Here is a 23,417-nt window from a genome sequence, read left to right as displayed (position 1 = left end):
TATTGTTGCAAAGTTTCCCATATTGTTATACTATTGTCTATACATGTAGGTTTATCCATATTGTTGAAGGTTTGTACATATTGTTAAACAAAGCTGGACGATATCAAAACTAAAATTTATGTATATACCGGTAGTACTGTTCATAAATACCTCTAGTCTTAACTTCCTTCCACTTGCCTAGCCCTATAGTGAAGACAAATTCTATTCTAAAAATCTATCAAGCTTGAAGGAGGTTAATGCATAGTCTCGTAGCCTGGTTTATTATATCATATTTTATCATTACTGCTGTTTAAAATCATTGTCCTTAGAAGGTTAAACATACTGATTGTCAAGTAAGAACATATAGGAAAGACTGTCATAATAAACTGGTATTTTGCAATTCTCTATTTGGTTTACTGCAAAGAAGTATTCATTTATGTAGGGTTCGAAATACTTTTTTGGGGTTACTTGCAAAAGTTGGCAAAAATTTAACATGCAATTTGAAAAGTTAACTTATCATATCATAGTCGGTATCAACATACAGTACAGATCTTGTTTAACTTCCCACTGCTTTCGTTGTACATACGAAATGTACACACTTCAGCCTAACATAGCAACTTTAATTTTATAGCATTATTAGAAGATTAAACATCTAAATAGAGATTTACTAAATTAAATGTAGCCTTTATTGTTTAGTAGTCAGAGGCTGATTTCTCCTCTAGCAACAGTCACTGTCACTATTTTGCAACTGGGTATGTGCTTACACAATCCACCAGTATTTTCAATTTGCAAAATTGCAAGTTCATATTATCATTTTCACTTGCAAATCTTGAAAATTGCTTGCAAATTGCAAGTTTCATAATTGTATTTCGAGCCCTGATTCATGTCATAAATGATCCAGTTTTAAACAGTTGTTTACACTCAGGTCTAGAAGAGCAAAAGACCAATCAGCATTACGTGAGGTAAAAGTCATATTTCGGTATGTGTTTACAATGCACAAGTACAATGGTCAGACCAAAACAAAGCAACAAACAATCTAATCTAGCATATTCCTATGTTGATGAAAGTCAGGCATCCAGGTAAATAACATTAAAGGACAATTCAGTCTCTACAACTGGATAATATACACGATTACGTCCTGACATTTCGATTGACATCCATCACTCTTCTTTAGCATCATTGGAATGTCAGCATGAAAGCACATCTGCGTTGGTACATTCCATGATGATGTTTGATACTTTCCTTCAACACAAGCAAATGTAGCTCACCTCGAAATCTGTCAACCTTTTCATGAACATTGTTTATATTTCGGCTCTCAAAAAATCTTCTGTTGGGGACACTTATTTACATGAAGTTACGACAAAGAAACAAGCAAGTAAACAAATTTCAAAGCAATAAAACAAAATATATCTTTTAAAAGCTGAAAGCATGACAAAATTTGTAGCTCTTATTTGACAGAACATCAAAATTAATTGCAAAACTTCAATGGTAAGATTTTCGTTGTTAGAAAGGCTCGTTTGCTTAGATCAAATCCGCTACAACAGATTATAGAAAGAACACACTTGGGACGAATCAAAAGCTGATTTGTGTGCGCTCTGATGCACTTCTAGGACTGATCAGAAAAATAATGGATTGGCAATGAGTAAAACATTGCAATCATTGTACACTTAACGTTTATCATTTTGCTCCCAGATATGTCAGCTTTGTTGGTGACTTCGCAGCAGATTTCTTCTGCAGAAACTTGCCCTTTTTGCTGATTCACGAAAAAGAATTATTGCACAACCTTGTTTGTATCAGACTGTACCTCTATAAGTATAACATTTCTATATACACTACAAGCCACTTCCAACAGGAATCCAACATGCATTTTTCTACCCTACATGGAAAAAAGGGTAGACCTTAAACTGGGATCAAGTCTAGATTTTAAGTATTGAACCATCTTAATGGTTAATGTTGATACAAAGCTTTCAAATTGTCTAATTACATGTGTATCACTTAACATTCCTTATAGTTATACATTTTAGCACTTTTCTATCCTACACAAAAGAAATCAGTGGATCCTGCACTGGGATTACATGTTTCATGACGTATGTCCAGATTTTTGTCGAGTATTGGACTGCCTAATGGTTTCTACAAAGCTTTTAAATCATGTAACTAGAATTAAAGTGTATCACTTAACATTTGTTATGTCAGTCCACCTTGAATCCAGACTGAATTTTTTTCTACCCAAAACAAAACAAAAATCAATGGATCCTGCACTGGCTAGGATTATGTCCAGATCTTTGTACAGTATTGGACCATCTTAATGGTCGCTACAAGGCTTTTAATTTCTCTAATTACATGTGTATCAGTTTATGAGGTAAGCCGAGAGTCGCCCTGAATCTATCTGATCGGCGATCAATTATAGCTTGGCCTACTTTTACTGCGCCGTAGACTACAATTGAGGTAAAACATCGCCTCCTTGTTTACACCTGGTAAAGGTTTCTGACGACAAACGGGAGCCAGTGGTCAGTTAGTGTGAGAAAGGAAAATCTGTCAATACCTCCAAAAAACACTGTGGCGCAGGCTGCTACTAGTGTTAGGAGCCCAGCGCAAAGGGCTTGCATGAAATCTAATGTACATGCAACTTCTAACAAGTTTCAAGTCTCAACGTAGGCACCAATAGCATGACACACAAAAGAAATTATACAAAATTGAACTTGTTCAACGAGAAAATCACATCCTACTACAACTTGTACAAGTCTATTATGACTTTAATGGTCAAAACGGAAGGGCTACCTGCTCCCCATTAATGTCCCACCTACGAGCCCTGTTATACCTCCGGGACGGCAATTACTTTTTTAACGTACCTGCACCGCCCTTCCTTATTAATTACACACAGCCTCGTCAAGAAACTTTTGATCAATTAGAGGAAGCGAGGACAGGACGCGACAGAACGGGGTTAAGACTCGGGCGATTCACACGGATCGAATGGAAAGGGATCAAAGGGGTAATGAGGCGTGATCGGAACATTATTGCACGCAGTGTCCAGCTATTACATCGGGTAATGTACAGCAATATCTACCGTGGGGTCAGCTAGCATGCAGGGGAGCGGGTACAAGCAGGCGGGCACACACGTTCTGTTCTAAAGACACAGCACTAGGCTTTATAGAGTTAGAGACAGGAAGAGAAGTGTACGTTACCGTGGGCTACCCATCCGTGCTTGCAGGTCTCACAGGTGCGCAGGTGGGTCTTCCCCGGCGCGAAGCACTCGCACTTGCAGTTGGGCAGCGTGCAGCGTATGGCCTGAAACATCATGGTGGGACAACAGTTAGATCGGCGTCGCTGCCGGAGAAACCCGGGTAGAGCAGGCCGCGACGCAACAGAGCCGGTCCGGACAGCACGGTGGACGCTACGTGGATGGGAGCCTGGCCCGTCCGGCGCGTGTGATAGCCAGAGCCATCTGGGGTATGCGTACCACGTTCCTGTGCGTTAAGTGACGTTATGGGTAATCATAATTGCAGAATGTTCCACATGACATTGCATGACAAACAGTATGCCGGCCATCAATAGGAATGACCATCCGTATTGCTCAGAGCAGCGCGGGACGGCACTTTGGGGGTGGAGCTTGGAGGGTCCAACCCATTAGCCCGGCTCTAATCCCCTGTTAAATGGCACCGGCCAAATGGATGAGACTTAGGGCCGCATGAATACGACAGTGTCAGAGACACCTGGCCTGCCTGGAGCCAGGCGTCGGCGGCCTATGGTGATGAGGGGATGAATAAAATGTGCAGCCGGAGCTCCCAGTGTCAACAGTATCCACCCCTGACACCAGAGGTCCCTGCACTCATATGAAGCTCACGGCATTATTGGACTTATTCAATGCCACATTATGACACGGCGGCCGCCTGGGACAAAATTGCCTTCCTCGAAATGTGGCGCCGCGCGAACCCCATTTGCGCGGAGCGACGGATTTTGGTATTCAGTGCCGTGGGCAAGAGGATGAGCCGAATGCAGTGGGCACTCGATAACCAACTTCATCATAGCCCCGGCAGTAATGGTTACTATGTATAGCCTGAGAGGGCACTGTGGCAGACGCGAAGGTGACACACTGATTTCACAGGACCCGGTGTGATAAGGGGCCAGATTTTTCATACGGGAGCGACTGGACAGGTCTGAGTGACCCCTGGCCTGTTAAAACTGGGCTTTCTCCAGAACCCGTACCGAGAAATTTGCTTGTTGGGACGGACAAAATTTTAACACATCCGTCCAAGATATCTGAACTTTGTGACATCATGAGATTGATGAAAATCTATTTTCACATGCTTAAAATGGCAGAGTTAACAAAAAAAAAATTAACAACATGGGCTTCCAAACAATGAGTGAGACTGGAGACAGCCATGCAGGCAACCCCTACACCAAACATGCACGGTGGACACATACACGCGCACACAGACCAGGCAGCCTACCCACATAAACACCTGCATAAACCACCCTCTCCTGAGTCATTACTCAGAATACTGTCGTGCTAGCGGCTAGTCCGCTTTTATTGCCCGGACAAGCATACCTAATGAATTTGGGGGCAAATCCATATTCACCCCTCGCCCGAGCAGGTCCGGGCAGTGACAGGGTGTATGTCATCTCCACCATAAAATGTCAGGTCGCTCCCCGAGGTCCTCGCCTGTGTCATACCCAAATGATTTGATTCAATTGGCCATGCTTTATAGTGGCGGAATGATGCAGGGCCGCCACTGTGGGCCGTGTGGAGAGTTTGAATAGCCACATGCAGGTGATGTAGTGTCTGGAAGCTATCAGTGCAAACAGTGACCTTTCCTACAGGGATCAGACCTTCCCAGAGGACTGGTGGCATCCATAGATCACCGCGCTGGTCAGGGCCCTAATACTCTCCCTACCTTATCTCAGGACGGCAGCACAACCCTCAATATGTCTTTTCGCTGCCGGGGAGATAGGCCAAATTATCTGTAAACTGTTGGCGGAGGATAATCAAATTTGCTATTTGCGGCTGGGTAACAGTTCGGCACAGGGTTGCGACTCCGTGTGCGCGCGCGACGGCAGGTGTTTCGAAAGCCGGAGTCCTGGGACGAGTAAATAAACAGGGCCTGGTCGGAGGGAGATTGCGGTTATCTGTCCCAGTTTCTGCTGGCTGGGCGTCCTGGCCGCTGCTGCCTGTCCTTTCATGCCGCAGCCTTATCTCTCTCTCCACTCTTACTGCAGCGCAACTAATACCCTCCTCTCATTAGGATCAGTGCCAGTGGCTGGGAAGGAAATGGCATATTTCAAGGCAATTTTGTCGGTGTTAGACAGCGTTACAACAGGCAGGTAATGCCCCGACTGCGGTCGTGAACACCCCGTCCATATGGTGCGTTTCCTGGAGGAAGAATCCCCTCCTAATCAATTTAGGACACTTATGGTAATGTAGGCAAATGAGCTTGAGTCTGGCTGTAGAGTACCTAATATCTAATGCAAACAAGCACCTATGATTTACATAGAATTGCTTTCAAAAACTTGCCTGCTTACGACCTGTTAGAGACATCTTACCTGTAACACATTGATCCAAAGGCACATGTACTCATACAAGTGTAGGTCTGGTGTAAAATATTACCACTGCCAAGGGGCTACAACTTAGCCCAGACGAGATAGACAGCTCTAAGGTTTGATAGACAGGATCATATAGGATCATGTAGTTATGACATACAACATACACATGTAACTGTAACTGATATAACATACATGTACAACCAGACTTGACTGAGTACAAAGTGTTATGAGAGCACCACAACATGGGAACTTGTGAAGGGAATGGGAACCTGCCCAATAAGGCCACTCAGGGGACAGATGAAATCTGGTCTATATGGACAGGTGGTCACTATATAGACATGCAGGATTCTTAATGCTTGTGTCAATGGGACCACCAAAATGTGGCCACATTAGCCAGGTGATCCTTAGGTAAAGGTCACTTGTACAGGTTTGACTGTATATCAATGGCCAGGTGGTCCTGATGTAGAGGTGGTCACTTGTACAGGTTTGAGTGTATATCAATGGCCAGGTGGTCCTTATGTAGGTAGAGGTGGTCCCTTGTACAGGTTTGACTGCATATCAATGGCTAGGTAGACCTTCTGTAGAGGTGGTCATCACTTGTATAGGTTTGACTGTTACAGTATTTTAATACATGCTTGAGATGCGGCTTTCTTGCAACAGGACTGGCAGCATAGCACAAGGACTCCGACAGATTATAAGGTACAGGTGTCCCATTGCAGCAGCTGTCAGAGAGATAATGAGTTGGAGGAAGATAGGACTACAGGATAACTCTTCATCTAGCACTCCTAATCAGTGATCAATATGCCACAAGAAAACACCACTCCCCGTGGCTGATAGTGGACAGCTAGCTGAAGCTAAGTAGTAGCTAGAGATGTCCCATAAGCAGACAGTGATAAATCATTGTCTATTTCGAGAAAAAGCTTCTGTGTGAGGGTGATGTAGTAATACTTAGTGGCAGTCTTTTTGTAGCCTCTTGCTGTGGCCAATTCGGCAATGTACATGAGTGGCACCGGTTCAGGAATGGACAGAGCGGGGCTCGTCTCCAGGACCCGTCCCTCCATCCAGGGACGGAAATTTGCTTGTGGGACAGAAAGAAGAAAAAATTCACCCTGTCCGTCCAAAAAGTCTGAACTCCACAACATGAAGTTGATGAAGATGTATTTTCGAAAGCTTAGTTTGACATGACAGATTTAACAACGAAAACTGACAACATGGGCTCCCAAACAATGAGTTCAAAGCAGGAGCCAGCCCGGGGACAGAGGCTCTCACGGCACGGTACCGGTGATGACACAAATGACTGAGTTTGGCGAGGCATCTGGAAAGGAACAGACTCTAGCCTGAGGAGAGAAGAGGGCAGAGCAGACAGACGCTGTCCAGGGAGGGCGGAAAGGCGTTGGTACACTCCGGCACCCACACAGAGTTAATCAATACCCAAACTTGTGCACGCACATCTGGGACCGGACCGTAGATGACTGCTGCTGCCCTTGGGGGTCCGTAGTGCCAATCCATATTTCAAGGTTTATTGGAAAATGGGACTCACAAAGACCCGGGCCGGTCCAAATATGGTACCGAAAAGTCTCCGGCCAGGACCAGATTACAGTGACTTATCTAAAATGCTAGCCATGTCTCTGGAGGACGGCTTGTCTAGTATGTAGAGTAAACCCACCGCTGGAATTGGCTGGCCGGGCCACAAGTGTGGGCATGTACCTGGGCATGCAGGTGGCAGGCTGAGGGCATTAACTTGCTGACCATGTCCAATTGGAAAGAGATTACAAGCTCTTCATGGGAAAAGACACGGCTATGATTACCAGAATTGCGCCGGAGACTGTCCGAGGTATGCGCACCGTTGCCGTGACAGACTGGACGCGGAGATAGCGCTTATCTGCCGATCTCGGGGCCAAGTAATGATGCTCCGGGCTCTCAGTGTGGCCGTTTGTGGACAGTGGTGCTATTCGGCACTAATGGACCCTCTTCTTGTACCGTCCCGCTATTTACACATCCGCAGCGGACACGGTTAAGTAGATGCCCAATGATAATCGTGACTGAATATGTAGGTATGTACACATCAAAACCCTATCTTCAGTCATGAACTCGGTGTGTATGTTTGTGTAGATATGCTTTGAAACTAACTACGGTAAATAAAACAAAACCGATGTCTGTCTATGGTTCTAGTCAAAGCCAAAATCAGATATGACGACAGTGCTCTGACAAGAAAAACAAAAAACAACCTGTACTATTTTTCATGTGTCTGGCCAAAGATCCATCCAAACCATTCATCAGTTACACACTCAGCGAGTGTGAATATGGCAATGCTCCAAAACTAAAAACAAAATGAAACAAAAGCAGTCCAATTCTTCATGTGTCTGGCTTCGGTTCCATTATAACCTTATTAACGCAGTTCCATCTTTCCCCCCAAATTTGCAGTCTACCATGTAAAATGGATGTGTCCTTTGATGTTTGATGAGCCCTCGATTTCCACGCTGACCAACACAAGGTCAAAAGAACACTCGACCGACCGACCTCTCAGGCAGCAAGAAGCACAAATTGTTCAGTAAAATATAGAGATAGCATCCAGTGGTCAGTTAGAGAATGTGCGGTGGCTGGCCACTCTGACTGAGCGACCTAAATAGCGCGGGGTTGTAGCCGCGCTATCACATCAACCTAATGAGGTTCTGATTGCCGCGGTCATTATACGGATTCCTATTAAGCGTCAAAATCAGAGCGGTTGATACTAGTACAAAGAAAACCCATATAACTTAACGAAACGGCTTTGCACACACTTTAGGAGGAATTTACACGACGTTACCGCACGTTAAAGCCTGGGAGACGAGAGAACGATAGGCTGCTTACAATCAAACCTGCCATAACTGTTTACACTAATTATGTGGGAAGCCAAATTCCCCGCCTACCGTGAAATAAATCTTGTACCTGTAAAACCTGTTAATCTACGCCGGGAAAACACAGACGAACGTACTGCGACACCGATATCCACCCTTGATAACAACGCCTACACACGACAATGCTAACACTGATGCCGGCATCAGACATGCGATAGTGACAGACACATTGACACGAACACCAAGTGCATTCCTTCATCCTTCAAAGAACCACAATTATTTTCATTACCTTGGTGGCCGGGAACTTTCCAAAAGTGCCGAAAGTGCCAGGCTCTGCGAGGAGGGACATCTCTCCACACGGGGCGGCGGGAGCATGTGCCACTCACCGGGTCGGCAAGAGATCATGCAAACTTTGTGATACCTTAGACAGGCGCTTTTATATTGGGGGAATATTTTGAATATTTCATGCGCATCAAAATGTGCCGATTGTTCTCTCCCGTCCTAGAGAGACACCGGAGCTGGCTGGGAATAGTTAATGTGCCTCAGGACTCTGTGATTGAGCTGCATAATATAACCTAGGGGAAGGGCTATTCACTTGTGGTCCAGACCACATCAAATGGATCACATTGCTAATTTCAATACCAAACCACAGTCGTCTCCCCTCCGCTCTAATATTCCGGTTGGCCTAAGCCGTCACCTGACACACCCCGCCGAGACTTTTGGCAATGCAGATGTCTTGTGCGGGATTTGCCACACCGCTGCTCGGTTGAGGCTCATCATGCTACGGACTGGACACTACGGCATGCCGGGTAACTAACTCAACTTCCCCCTCTCCTTGGTTAGCGATGCGATTCTAATTTGTCATCTCTCTCCGCACGCTGCTCGCCTCTTGCTGTTGGCCATTCGGCCGGGAGTTGATATTGGCTAAATTGTAACGATACATATGGGAAATGTTGCCCGTGGTCATACGGCCGGGCAGAAATATGCGGAGCCTTATCTCTCCTTCTATCCACCTGCAGCGGCACGGAGGGCCGGGGTCAGCACATTACCATCCCCCGGCCAGGCCAGGCCTGATTGTGGGTCGCTCTATGAATAATAAACTGGCACTCAACTGGACGATAAATTTGTCCACGAAACCCTCCGCGAAAAGTTTCCGCATCATCCTACCAGCAACAGGTTTTATATAGAGACACGGCAAGAAGAAATCAATCAAGCCTAACATCCCTGTTGCGTCTTGCTTAACACAGTACCAAATAATTTCTTCCTCTTTTGACACAAAGAGACAACATCAGAGCTTACAGGTGACAAACTGTAACAAATTGCGACTACTGTTTCTCACTGTAACAGTCTCCAGAGACACGGCAAGACGGCGTCAATAGTACCTACGTCCCAGAGAGACGTCTGTTGTGTCTTGCCATCAAAATACCGTCAGAAACAAATAGTTTCTCCGTCCTTCTGACAGAAAAAACACACTATGATTTTACAGGTGATTAACTCCGGATCCTTCATTGCAACAAATCAGGACGTTACCTTCCCTGCAACAGGTTTCTATAGAGACACAAGGAGGAATTAGTCGAGCCAATGTCCCCAATAGACGGTCTGTTGCGTCTTGCTATCAAAGTGCCAAATAGTTTCTTCCTCCTCTGACAGAAAAAACAACATCCTACGGGTGACAGACCTCTTGTCAGACAGTTTCTAGAGACATCTCAAGAAGGAATTTATCGAGCCTACGTCCCCAAGAGTTGGTACAGGCCATTAAAATACCATCAGCAACAAATAGTTTTGCGGTCTTCTGTCAGTTGTAACAAAATGTGACACTATAAGCACTGTTTCTATAGACATGGCAAGAAGGAATCAGCCGAGCCTACGTCCCAGACAGACAGTACCAACTAGTTTCTTTTTCTTCTGACAGAAAAAACAACATCAGATTTTATAGGTGACATACTACTTGTCTGTAACAAAAGGCAACATCATTTGTGACATGATCTTCCCTGCAACAGGTTTCCATAGAGACACCAGGCAAGAAGGAATCAATGAAGCCAAAATTCCCAAGAGATTCTTGCATCTTGCTCTCAAAATACTAACTAGTTTCTTCCTCTTCTGACAGAAAAAACAAACATCATAAGTTACAGGTGGCATATATACTTGTCTGTAACAAATTGCAACAAGTCTTTCTCAATGTAACAGTTTCTAGAGACATCCCTTGAAGAAGGAATCAATCTAGCCCACTACATCCCCAAGAGACTGTATGTTCCATCTTGCCAAGAAAATACCAACATTTGTTATAACACTAGTAGTGATATACATGTACTACTTGACTGTAAGTGTAACAGAATGCAATACTGTGTCATTGCTTTAAATCTTCTTATAAGTTATATGTCAACGTGAAATGTTGGTCTATTCAGCCTTGTTGGCTTTTGGTGCACTGTGAGACAAGGAATCACTCTATAGCCTACAACCCCGAGAACTGGTCTGTTCCATCAAAATACCGTCAGCAAACAGTTTCCACACGTCTTCTGACAGATGTAGCAGTATTTGCAACAAAAACTTGTAAATGGTGACAAAAATGTGACATGAAGCACTGTTTTTAGAGACAACGCAAAAAAGAATCGAAGTAGCCTACATCAAGGAGAGATTTTCTGTTGTACCTTGGTATCAAACATGTCAGCAACAAAGAGTTTCTTTGTCTTCTCACCGATGAAGCAAGATCTGTTCTAACAGGTGACACACATGTGCTACATGACTGTGACAAGATACAACACAAAGCACTGGTTCTAGAGACAATCACTGAACGCAAGACACTACGTCCCCAAGTTGTCTGTTGCGTCTTACTATAAAAATTACCAGAGTACAATCCAGAAATACTTTCAACGTTTGTCCTAACAGTTGACCTATTGTGCTTGACTGTAACAAAATGTAACACTGACTACTGTTTCATCCCTTTAAAGGCAACCCAAGCAATATTAGGGCCTGAAATTAAGATTTTGAGAGTCAATTTATTTGCATACACGATTAGTCCAAACGACACTACCACAATGTATAGCGACGTCCATGATGCAAAAATATGACTTTGTTGTAATGTAAGAACTCACTGAAAATCGCCGCCAGGGTTTTTGTAGGCTCGTAAAACTAACGGTACCATCGTATGGCATGTTTCTGCACGGTTTTGAAATGTTCAAAGTATGAAGTTATTACACAAATGTGCTAGACAGTGTTAGTAAATGTCACTACAGTAACGATTTCAGTATTTTTTGTTTCCATTTTTTTGACCATAATATTGCTTTGGTTGCCTTTAAAACCTTCCACTGTCAATGTGAACTTCAGAGTTTATCTATTCAGTAATTGGTGCACCGTGGGGCTAAATGTAGTCAACCAGTCTTCAGTTTAATTGGCAGGCTGAGTGTACTTAGAATTGTACTCGCCAAGAGCACCCTGTGCCGGGAAAGGCCAAATGTCCATTTGGCATGCTGCTGACCAGAAGCAGCATAGTGGCCACTGGCCAAAGGGGACGTTGGGATACGATTTGACCAACTCGGCCCATGGCTGGTGAACTGGGCCCAACACCCTGGTCAGCTCGGCCCAACACCCTACACCTACTCTCCATGCAGAGGCCAGCTTGGTGACATAAAAAAAATGGGACAAAATAGAGAGCCAGACAAAAAGGCCTAAAAACACGGCAAAAAACAGCCGGAGCCAAACCTCTGCTTGGAGAGTACCCTAGCCCTAACCCTAAAGCCCAGGTTACACATAGCCGAACATGGCCTCCCGACTCTCTCCCGACCATGGTTAGAGTGAAAGCATTTGGGGCTCATTTGGGAGTAATTCGTGTACTGGTTAGGAGATGATCGGCGCATGTTCGGCGCCAAAGATAGGCGTGGCCCAAAAACTGGTCAGACTGCTCCTGAACTTCAGCCGACCTGAGTCGGCTGGTGTTCGGGAGCCATGTTCGGCTATGTGTAACCTAGGCTTAACCGAGTGGACCAGGGCAAAAGTTGGTCGGATTAGAAATGGGTCCGGTTAGTATAGGGCCGAACAAATTCAAAGTGGCAAAATTAAACAGAAAAGTCGTGCTACTTTTAGACGACTAATACATGTACTCACCAAACAACCAAAGCTCATGTAACAATCGTTGTGCAATAAACTTTGACTTGACTTGACTTGTACGACAAAATCACATTCCAGTCTGAGATTCACGTCAACCAGAACAAACACAATCAGACTTCCGAGACCAAAATCCAACTCTCAAAAAAGGTGCTTTCACAGAATGTCTCAGTTGTGGAACAACACAGGCGACAATAAGCAAAGTATTGGACTGTAATCATTGCTTTTAAGGAACTACTGTAATTCACTTTATCTTCACTGTAGTAAAATTTCACAGTGTAAGGAAAACAGCTATTTTCACTGAAATTTAACTTCACAGTGGCGGAAAGTGAGCGAATCATAGATAATAACAAGTTTAATGTGTATATATGAATGTGTAGACCACAGGAAGAATAGCTAATAGTGGATCTGAATAAAACTCAAACTCAAGAATCGTCCTGGTACTGTCCACCGAACGCCTGCTGACACCTGTCAGTGTCCATCTCTAAAGCCCCCCTCTCACTGCACCCGCGGCACGCTGGTGTCGTCGCTGTGTCCTAGATTGAATTTGTGTTACCCTTGACTTCACAATGGCAATACGATGGAAAAAATACAAGTATAACGAAAAAGACAAAAAATCACACAAAGCGTAAAAACATAAAAACATTTTGTTTTTCATTGATGAAATTCGTTTAGCACGGTGTCAAATCACTCGGTCGCAGCAAGGTCACCAACGTGTCGCGCGTCCAGTGAGAGGGGGGTGTAAGGCACTGTACACGTCCATCCCTAATGTCCTCCAGCAGACCAGCTAATTACCACTGGTCACACTGTGGAACTTCCCATTAACTCCAACAAAGTGTTTACAAACAAGGGATCAACCTGATTGATGTTTACATCAAGGGGACCTTCGGATATCCTTCTCGCTAACACTAGACGTTCCCACTCCCGCTTACTGAAAGATGAGACATATCACTAGTGCTGTCTCCAGCTTTAAATTTCCACCTGTCCCACTCATTGTTTGGGAGCCCATGTTCTTAGTTTTTATTGTTAAATCTGTCATTTTAAGCTTATGAAAATACATTTCCTTTAATTCTATGTCAAGAAGATCAGATGTGTAGTGAAATTTTTGTCCGTCCCAACAAGCAAATTTCTATCCTGGGATGGAGGGACTGGTCCTGGTATCACACTCCTATCTCTGAGTATCTCCCATACACAGTACTCACAGGGACTCCTTGGGCCACAGAAATTATATTGTTTGGTTTTCATCTTACTGTATGTAATTTTTGGAACTTCACGCCAAATAACAGTTACTCAAGCAACTGGATATGATTTTGGAAACTACAGTTGCAATAAAAGATTGCCCAAGCCCCCCAAGCCCCCTCCCCTCCAGTGAACAAGGCTATAAGTTGACAAACAAGTATCCAAAACCTTATCTAGTTGCTTGAGTAACTATTATTTGGCGTATCGTATCACTTGGATGTCTAACCTTCATCGATGTAAAATGAACTTCAGTTTCCAACAAAATTAAGTACCTTGGATTGTGGGCTATTTTCCTTTGTTTTACTACATTTTGCCAATCGCCGTGTTTTTGGAAAATGCACAGAACCAAAGTCGCTTCTCTCTCTAAATGCATGTATCGCACATCATCAGATTTACAGTTAATATTTACAGTAACATTAGAAATAATAAATCAACAATATTTATGCTCGATCTTGACATGTCTTAATCAAAATCAGAAAAGGACCGATTTTCATTAGCCCAGCTTTTCGGAAAATACACAGAACCTACGGCGCTTCTGTCTCTAAATGCGTGTATCGCGCAACATCGTTACTCGCGACGGACGGACGAAAAGATTCTCCTTGGCTGAAGGACCCGCATTTCAGTCTGACCGCATACAGGAGTGACATTAAGTTGCCATGTCATGACCTTTCATGCATTGGCATTTCCATTCCCCAATGGACGACTGATCTGGTCAGCGCGCTAAGCCCGGCCTGGTCAGGTGCACCCACGGAAAAACAAGTGGCCACTAATGATCTCCGGCCAGCCCGCTTTCGTTAGCTTCTGGCAAAGGGACTATTGATGGCGGAGGAGGTTTTTTGCAGCGAGCTGATCAAGGGGAGGGCTGCCTTGTTTGTCCGGTTCCCTTCGTAATTGCATTCGGGCCACGGAACGAATCGAAGGCCAAGGGGGATAATCCATAATGCATTATCCTCCTTCGTAAGATGCGACGAAATGGGTCCACACATTATTATTATCTTTGGGTGCACACACTGCGCTGTGGTTTAATCTCATTAGCCACGATCGGCCCGGCCACCCGAATGCACATCCACCCCGGCCAGAGTAAGTCCACCATGGCCGGCCGGACGTCATCGGGCGGACATGGCGTATTCGCCGCATTACTCCCCTACGAAACTGTCTCGGCAGCTAACGAAGGCACGCCGTGATGGCAGCTCGGACTAGAACCGTGATGTCTGTGACCAAATCACATCCGAGCGGACGGCAGGACGCTAATGCTCCACCCTAAATGTGTTTGCGTCCATTGGGAATATGGCGCATTGTTCTTATACCTCAATGTTCTCATCCTCTTGGGTCAGTCTAAAGAGACGATACACACACTAACACACACGCACACACACAAAAAAACTTCGGAGGGAGCGCGCTGTCTGTACCTGACAACTTCATACATCACAAGGACGTTCATTTTGTAGGGTTTCAAAAACAATGCAAGTAAATCAGCGACTATCAGACGGTGCCCGAGCAGGCTATCATGTGACGAGGCTGCCCTCTCTGACCGCGGCGGCGGTACAGGAAGTGGACATCACAGAACCATGGAAAGATTTCCAAACAAGATACCTCCAATCTCGGCCTATCGATCCCTTCTCCAGACAAAAACTCCAGGGGAAGGCGCTTCCCTGCCTGCCTGCTAAAGAGGGTTACCACTTCTTTTTTTAAAGTCGGCCACATACCCGAAGTATTTTTTATTCCAATAGGTCTATCCAATTCTAATATGAAACACTCCATGCTTGTTTTTGTTTCCTTTTGAAAGATTTGTGTTCACCTCAATTACATTAAAATACCCATAGATTTGGCTTAAATATCTGTTGGTAACAGATCTTACTTCAGTCACTGATGAAAGGTAGAGGTTGTTCACACTTTTTCTTTAAAAAAGTGTGAGATTTTTGTTTCCTATTGGACTATCTAAAAGGAAATGTTCCATGCTTATTTTTGTTTCACATTGGACTATATCTCAAATTTGTCTTCATGTCATTTACATGTACTTATCAATACATAGTTTTTGGTTAAATATCTTTTGGACAACAAATTTCAGTCACTAAGGAAAGAAATGTAGTGGATGCTATCTGAAACCATTTACAAATCCATCCGGTTGCTTGAGTAACTGTCACCCTGCGTATCCTATCACCAGTCCTGAATGCCTAACCTTCATCGACGTACTGTACCTATAAAGCAGGGAGACATTAAGAAGTGATAATTCCATCACGAACAACTGATCACCCAATCACGATTCCCGGGTTCATAAAACTTCGATGTCCAGTGATGAGACGGAGTTTCTGTTACGCCGCCCTCCCCGAGGAGCCACCAGTGACAGATGATTTCACTTTCATTTGCCTGAACATTTCATGCATGGACAGGTAGCTTAGCTTCCCGAAGAATTAACATTCAGGGCAGCCCCATCCATTATGCATGGCGACGGGCATCAGACATGGTCACCTTCGCTATGCAATTAAGCCGGGGAATAGCCACCCCCAAACTTGACCCAAGGAGTGGCCCGGGAGAACTTCTCATCATCGACTGATCACTCTGTACATCCTAATGTTTGCCCCCGCCGCAAACTTTTCTCTCAACGCGTGCGCCGAGTCCAGTGGTTAATGACCATGCCTCTGGACCAAGAGGCCGTGAGTTCCAATCCCGGCTGTGTCGCTCACCCGACATGTACCCTACTGGAAAGGGTTGCAGTCCTTAGGACGGGCGTTAAGCCGTGGTCCACAGTGTTCATTGCGCTTGTCAAAAAAAAGGAAAGGGGAATTTCCCTGCCTGTATAATGAACCTGTAAACCTGTAGCGTCTGTCTTTTCGGTCACGACCAGTGGAAGATCTGCCCTGAAGTGAGCTAAACTGGTTCGAGATCACTTTGGCTTCTACAACAAAGGGTAGATGGCCCCTTTAAGGAACTGTCCTGCAGTAATGTCTCAAAATGTGTCATCATGGATTTTGTGAGCTCTTCAAGGTATCAGTAAGGCACCCAGGAAGGCAAGAAGTGTCCTTTTAACACAACCAGGTAATCTCACCTGCTGACGTTTCGGTGTCTGTCGGACACCTTCTTCAGAGCTTCTGACTGGAGTACTGGTTCGCACCGCTATAAGTAGCCGATGTAGGTGGCGCTTTTCAGCAGGTGAGATTACCTGGTTGTGTTAAAAGAAACTCCAAATATCCTATGTTCTACCAACCTCATGAAATTATTTTCGGAAGTAAGGGAAGTAGCGTCCTGTCTGCAGGAAATGGGCACAAAGACTGTTGGCAAAATGACCACTTGCCCAGAGTTCTTTTTTTGCATATTACTGTCATGTAGTAATGTCTCAAAATGTCCTGGACTTATTGAGCTCCATAAGGTATCGCCAAGCTTATGGATGGTACGAAACACCCTGTCTGTAGGAAATGTTCATAAAGACAATGGTCGCAAAATGACCGCTTACCCATCATACTCTTTTTTGCATATTGTTGCACAGGATTTCATTGTCCAAGCCTGCTTTTTTTGACCATCCAGCTACCAAATAGATCCAGAGGTCCAGGGTTTGAGCCCTGAGGTCTGGTTACGGGTTGCGTTCGTCCTTTGAAAGGAACATTAAGACTTCAGTCCCATGCTTGGAGGAACCTTAGGCGTTAAACCTCAGCACGTAAAAGTACCTGCATCACGAAGAGTAGGGGTGACCCGATGTGCTTGGCTATACGTGATTTCTTTCATACTGAAGACGGCCACTATTCCTTTAAAAAAAAAACAACATTCGATTGGGCCGCTTCTCCCCATACCCAGGCTTGGAGCAAGCGGACGAAAATGACTGACCATAAAGAAACGGTCCGCCGACATTAAGTGGACGCAGGAAGCATGAACGCAACTTGAACGGAATGACCGAGACACAAATCACCCAAAGTTCGCTACCCCCGTCCCATAAACTTGGTGTACATCACGGCTAGATGGCTATATCATGCCATAACGCTCCATGGACATTTTGATATAGTGTCCTATTCTCTCTGCGCACAAGTTAACCCCCAGACAGTCTGCCTCAATTTCCGCTTGCCCTGCAATATTCCAATGACCACACATCTGACACGACCCCTACACTCATTTACACGAGCAGGAGATGATGAAGGCCCACAAACATCATAAAGCCATCATTACTCCGGGGCAGCTCCAGGATGGAGCTGTAGCAGGGGGACACATTTGGCTAGCCAATGTCAGAGATGTGTCAAGTACCCATTAATCTTAAACTGCCCCTTGGAGCGACCATCATATTTCATCCCGGCCCGGGCTCCACATGCATTATGCCCCGCCACAGCAGGACGCTCCCCACGGAACAGTAGACAAAGGCGTCCGGTTTCAAAATATGCTCCGACCAAGTCTCCCCGCGCAGCTCACATAATGACCTCCTCTGGCCGGCCGCCCGCTACAGGAGGCCCACTAATGAGTGCAGACATTAGTATTTTTTGGCTGCCAGTAATTGAGCGTTGTGGCATGTAGCTAGGGTCCCGGCACAAGTGCAGGTCCCTGTGACAGGTGCAGGATCAGTCAAGCATTTAACTTGCCCAGACAAACTGCTCCGTGCAACCTGCTAGCTTTCCATTGAAAATTGTTTCTGGGATTGCCCAAGGTTTCATCCGTGGCCCAAGAGGTCAAAAGGGTAGACAAAGCATATTAAAAGTTTCCACTTTATTGAAGCACATGCCAAAGCACACATGGTACAGCTTGTTTGAAACAGGCATATATGTATGATGATTCACATGTTTCCTCATTGGCTTACTTATACACCAGGCTTGACTTTGCATTGCAGAGTCTAAGAGTTGCTTTTCACTTCCCATCAATGTCAATGAGTTTTCTACAACAGATAAACTAGAAGGTTCTTTGCACCAAGGACTTGGCATAAAAAACCGGTTCAATGGGGAAACCTATTGACATTTCTACTTACATCTTTTTCAATTCCAATAATTCATGTCCCAATGTTTTACACTGCAAACTAGTACATGTACATGTAGGTTGTTTGTACTAAGGATAACAGTGGTTTTGCTTGTAGTAATTGTATACCTGCTTCCTCTGGTGAAACCTAGTGACAAAACTCCTACCTACAGTTGCACACCTGCCCAACCATCATTATCCCTACATGTTCAAACATCGTTGACTGTGCCATGTTGACACAGATTGACTTATTTCACACAATTGTGAGAACTGGATTGTTTGTTCTGCTTTGTAGTAATAGTACAACTGTTTCAATGTATAACCTATCGACCGTACTGCTACTAATACCTGTCCGACCATCATCACCCCGACATGTTCAAACGTCGACTGTGCCATGATGACACAGATTGACTTATTTCACATAATTGTGAGAACTGGATTGTTTGTTCTGCTTTGTAGTAATTGTACAACTGCTTCAATGTATAACCTATCGACCACACTTCTACTAATACCTGTCCGACCATTATCACCCCGACATGTTCAAACGTCGACTGGTCCATGATGACACAAATTGACTTATTTTACATGATGGTGAGGTCAGAGAGTCAGGCCCGATACACGCTCACAGCGGGAGGTTTACGGTCCAGGCCACCAGGGGCCTGCTCTATCACCTGCAGCAGAATTTCACAGGTAAGCCAGGGCCAGAGGTCCGCACAGGAAACAAATCTGACACAAGCCGACCGACTTTCAACGTGTCCCTTGTTTACACATAGCGGTAGAGGACTGAGAATATCTTACAAGAACTCAGAAGGTAGCCATAGACTTTGAAGCTGAAGTTACACCTTCTTTCTACTCGAGGCTGCGACCAATGCAATGAGTGACAGCAGAGTGAGAAGAGATTTTACAGGTCGCTCAACGAATTTCATATTCCATAGTCTTACACAAGCGGACCGAACTTTCAACGTGTCCCTTGTTTATACACAGTAGTGTCGGACTAAGAATATCTTACAAGAACTCAGAACCTCCTTTCTACTTGAGGCTGCGACCAATGAGTGACAGCAGAGTGACCAAAGATTTGACAGATCGCTCAATGAATTTCCTATTCCGTAGCAAGTCTTACACAAGCGGACCGAACTTTCAACGTGTCCCTTGTTTATACATACAGTAGTAGTGTGGGACTATAGGAATATCTTTACAAGAACTCAGAAGGTAGGATTCGAATATTAATTACATCCACCCGCTTTCCACTAGAGGTTGCAACCACTTAGTGATGAAAGAAAATGTATCTTTACATTTTGCACATTTTGTTGTCATTTAAATCATGTATATGAGTGAATGAAATTTTATTAACGCGCCCTGCTCATATAGGCTTATATCTTATAAGACACTGACAGAAAGAAAACGTAATAATACACATGGTACGGAGAGTCAAATCAAATATTACATAGGTAATACATAAATAAATAAAGATAAACTAAGTTATAACTATAGGATAAAAGACAACAAAATATGCAAAATGCACAAATATTTATTCTATATCTATGAAATTCACTGAGCAATCTGACAGGTGACATTTTCTTTTCTAATGCCTTTCTTGCTCAAAGCTGTTCAACCTTCTTTCCGCCTGCTCAACAGAATTTGATGCATTCCATTCTATAGATAAATTCAAATACATTCTAGAAGGAGACAACCCTTACTGTGTACAAATAGGTAAATATATCAGAGAATGTTTAGATCTTAGAACTAGTAGTGTAAGTGATAGTTTAAACTCGACATGTTAAAGTATTCATATATAGTTATACTTGTACTAAGGTGAATTATTTTGTATCCCATTGTTGTTGTTTGCATGTTTAGTTGTAGAAGACCTTACGGAAGTCGCTGTACTTTTGTTGTGTCAATAAAGATTTCATAAGTTATAACTTCATACCAACAAACAACCATCTCTCTCTCTTGGATGTCCACTGCAGGAAATGATGACGTCACTGGCTTCTTACTATCTTAGGCAATTACAATAAGACAAAACGGTAAGCCACAATCAGCATGACACTCCCCACTAGGACCACCCTCCACACAGATACAGCATGTATGATCCAGGTTCCCACAAATCTGTACCGGCAGATAGATGCTCATACTTGAAAAGTTAGGTCCAGTTCCCCCACACATCATCCCGCACATAAATGTCAGGATAATGGCCCCCCTACATCCGACCCCACACTCAACACTGCACCCGAGCAAGCAGGTTCCGAATGGATGGGGCAAGAACGGCAACTTGTCTGAGATAAACTATTTTAGGTCACCGAGGGCTGCTCCTGATTGTAGATTGTTTAAATTTCTGCGCCAATAACTGTCATAATGTCAAGGGGCATTAATGGCATCTTGTATCATCCGAAAGGTCTAATACAGCACTTTGCATGGCAGGCATATGAGTGATAGCTTCCTTGTAATGCATGACAGTGGCTGGGCAGCGGGGATGGTAATAATATCCAAGCCATTCGGGCTGCTCAACAAATCCTCTGCTTAACACCTCCAAACTCCGAGTTGACCCCGCAGTGGTATGATTAAACGGGGAGTGACTCGGCGCGATCCGGCAATGTCACAATCAAAATGGACTAAACCACATAGAATCAACAGCCGCGCACACCGATGCGAGGGGTGACAGGCTGGGAATGATGTTACAACCCTTTCAAACCCGTGGCTGGTGTTATGATGATAATAATATTGATACTGACAGTCAGAAGTTGCTTATTGACAGACCTATAATAAACAATTCACCCACACACTTGAGTCAAGTACTCAGATGAGCATACTTCCGCTTAAATCATGATTCATTTCTCTTATAACAACAACTAGGAGTGCAAAGGAGGGACTGCTCATATTTCACTGACCTGCAAGGACAGGTACAGGTACTTGCAGAACAAAATGTATACAGAAAGATGTCTACAAATACAATAAATGCAGCTCTCCTTAAAAAACAAAAACACTCAAAAATCACAAATTTTGTTGTATATTTCATTTTGCTGAACTTCAGGAAGAAAAATTAATATTTTATCCTTAACAGATAACTAACATCAAACCAAACCAAAGGATGTGAAGAATTGTTCATTCGGTCAATGATTTCATTTGAAAAAAACCCTGTGTCATTTGTTTGTATCCTCAAAGAGCATCTTTTCACTGGTGCCTGGGTAATGCCCTTCTACACAATCTAACTTTTTAATTAATACATCAGAACAATTGCCTGCCTGCCTTCTGTAGAGAAACCAAGAATATTTCTTGATTCAACTGGACAAAAGTTTTCCGTGAACTTAGACATTTCAGATGCCATCCAGCATCTTCCTTCAGTGATAAACTAAAACATTCAAATATTTCATTTTCAACAAAGGATATAGCTTTGCTGCTCTTTCGACTTGCTCTGTGGATCAGCCATTAAAATGAATGATGTCTTTTGGGGGGGGGGGGAACAAGACCTTCTCATTCTAGCAAGGAGCTCAAAAATGGGGGGGGCTGGAACAATACAATCAATCAATCAATCAATGCAATCGAACTTTATTGTACAACAACTGTAACAGATACAATGTATGACGTTGAAATGAATGAACGTATGATATCTTCCAAAAAAGAAGTCAAACCAAAAAAGCTTAGATTGCATTCTTAGAATAGTCACTTCTTCCACTTGTCACCATTGTTAACTTGCGCTGTCTGTATACTTGTTTTCTATGCATTTCATGTTGCAATAGGCCCTTGGGTAGGAAGTTGCAAATAAACTTAATTGAATTGGAACTGAAACTATAGTACATAGCACAGGTATGATGATCAAAATGCACAGGAGACATGTGTACAATTGATGGGGATGCAGAGCAGGGGTCTGGGGTGCCTGCCCTTCTCAGCTAACTCCTGTAACCTCAATATGACAGTAATTGCCCCTGGGGGCTTTCAAATTCTTTTCCATTCTCGATCTCACACCAGGCTACATCCATGTTCATCAGAAGTACAGTGGGTTATCAAACATGCTTGAGATGGGGCTTTCCTACAACAGGACTGGCAACTTACGGCGTGTACATACACACTTCTAAGGACTGGACTGCAACCCTGACCAGTAGGGTTTTGTTTAGAAGATCAAGTTCATCAACAGGAGAGAAGATGGGTGCGATCACCAGTAGTGGACTCAAAACTCTTTTGGATAAGGTTGGAGAAGAGGGCAAGTGTGGAGGCCGGAGCCACTAAGTCTTCTTACAATGTATGCTACCGGGAGACAAAGAAGGGGAACAGATCAAGGTGCGAAACACTCATACAGGTAGACCAGGCTTCCAGGGACAGGGCTGCTAACCATTAGACCATACACAGAACACTGCAAATCTAAGAGATCACAATTCAAAAACTTGCACTACTACACACTCACTATGATGGAAGCTGTTGAAATGAATGGTGTACACATGTAGATGTCAGATACTGTTAACTTGGAAAGGAGAAGGCTGTTAGACTGAGACTGCCAGGAAAAGATAAGCAGGTAGATATGAAATGATCATAAGATCAGCAGTGTGTAGCCATCTGAACCACTCTGCTTTTAATCATTTAACATTTGCCGGGAGAAAGAAGTCATCCGAAGTTTAGCAACCAGAGCTTGTCGGATTAACCTTAAGGGGCAGAAATCCTGCAGTGCGGTAGGGATTGCCCTAGGTGTTGCCTTATATCCTCAACTTACCTACCAGACAGTGCAGTCAAAGTAACCACCTCTACATAAGGACCACCTGGCCATTGATATACAGTCAAACCTGTACAAGTGACCACCTCTACATACAT

General features: G+C 44.0%; 2 protein-coding genes across 2 annotated transcripts in view; one reads left to right on the top strand and one right to left on the bottom strand.

Annotated features, from left to right (window-relative positions):
- LOC136428971 (zinc finger protein basonuclin-2-like) overlaps nt 1-23,417 on the bottom strand; it is a 133,543-nt gene that overhangs the window by 21,198 nt on the left and 88,928 nt on the right. The window contains exon 2 of the mRNA XM_066418822.1: nt 3,162-3,264. Coding sequence (XP_066274919.1) covers nt 3,162-3,264 — 103 coding nt within the window. The remainder of the gene's footprint in view (nt 1-3,161; nt 3,265-23,417) is intronic.
- LOC136426428 (coiled-coil domain-containing protein 171-like) overlaps nt 16,328-23,417 on the top strand; it is a 27,781-nt gene continuing 20,691 nt past the window's right edge. Inside the window, exon 1 of the mRNA XM_066415093.1 lies at nt 16,328-16,348. Within this exon, the coding sequence (XP_066271190.1) occupies nt 16,328-16,348 (21 nt within the window). The remainder of the gene's footprint in view (nt 16,349-23,417) is intronic.

The sequence above is a fragment of the Branchiostoma lanceolatum genome, chromosome 2 (genome assembly GCF_035083965.1).
Source record: "Branchiostoma lanceolatum isolate klBraLanc5 chromosome 2, klBraLanc5.hap2, whole genome shotgun sequence".
Classification (NCBI taxonomy): domain Eukaryota; kingdom Metazoa; phylum Chordata; class Leptocardii; order Amphioxiformes; family Branchiostomatidae; genus Branchiostoma; species Branchiostoma lanceolatum.
This window is presented reverse-complemented; position numbering and strand designations above follow the sequence as displayed.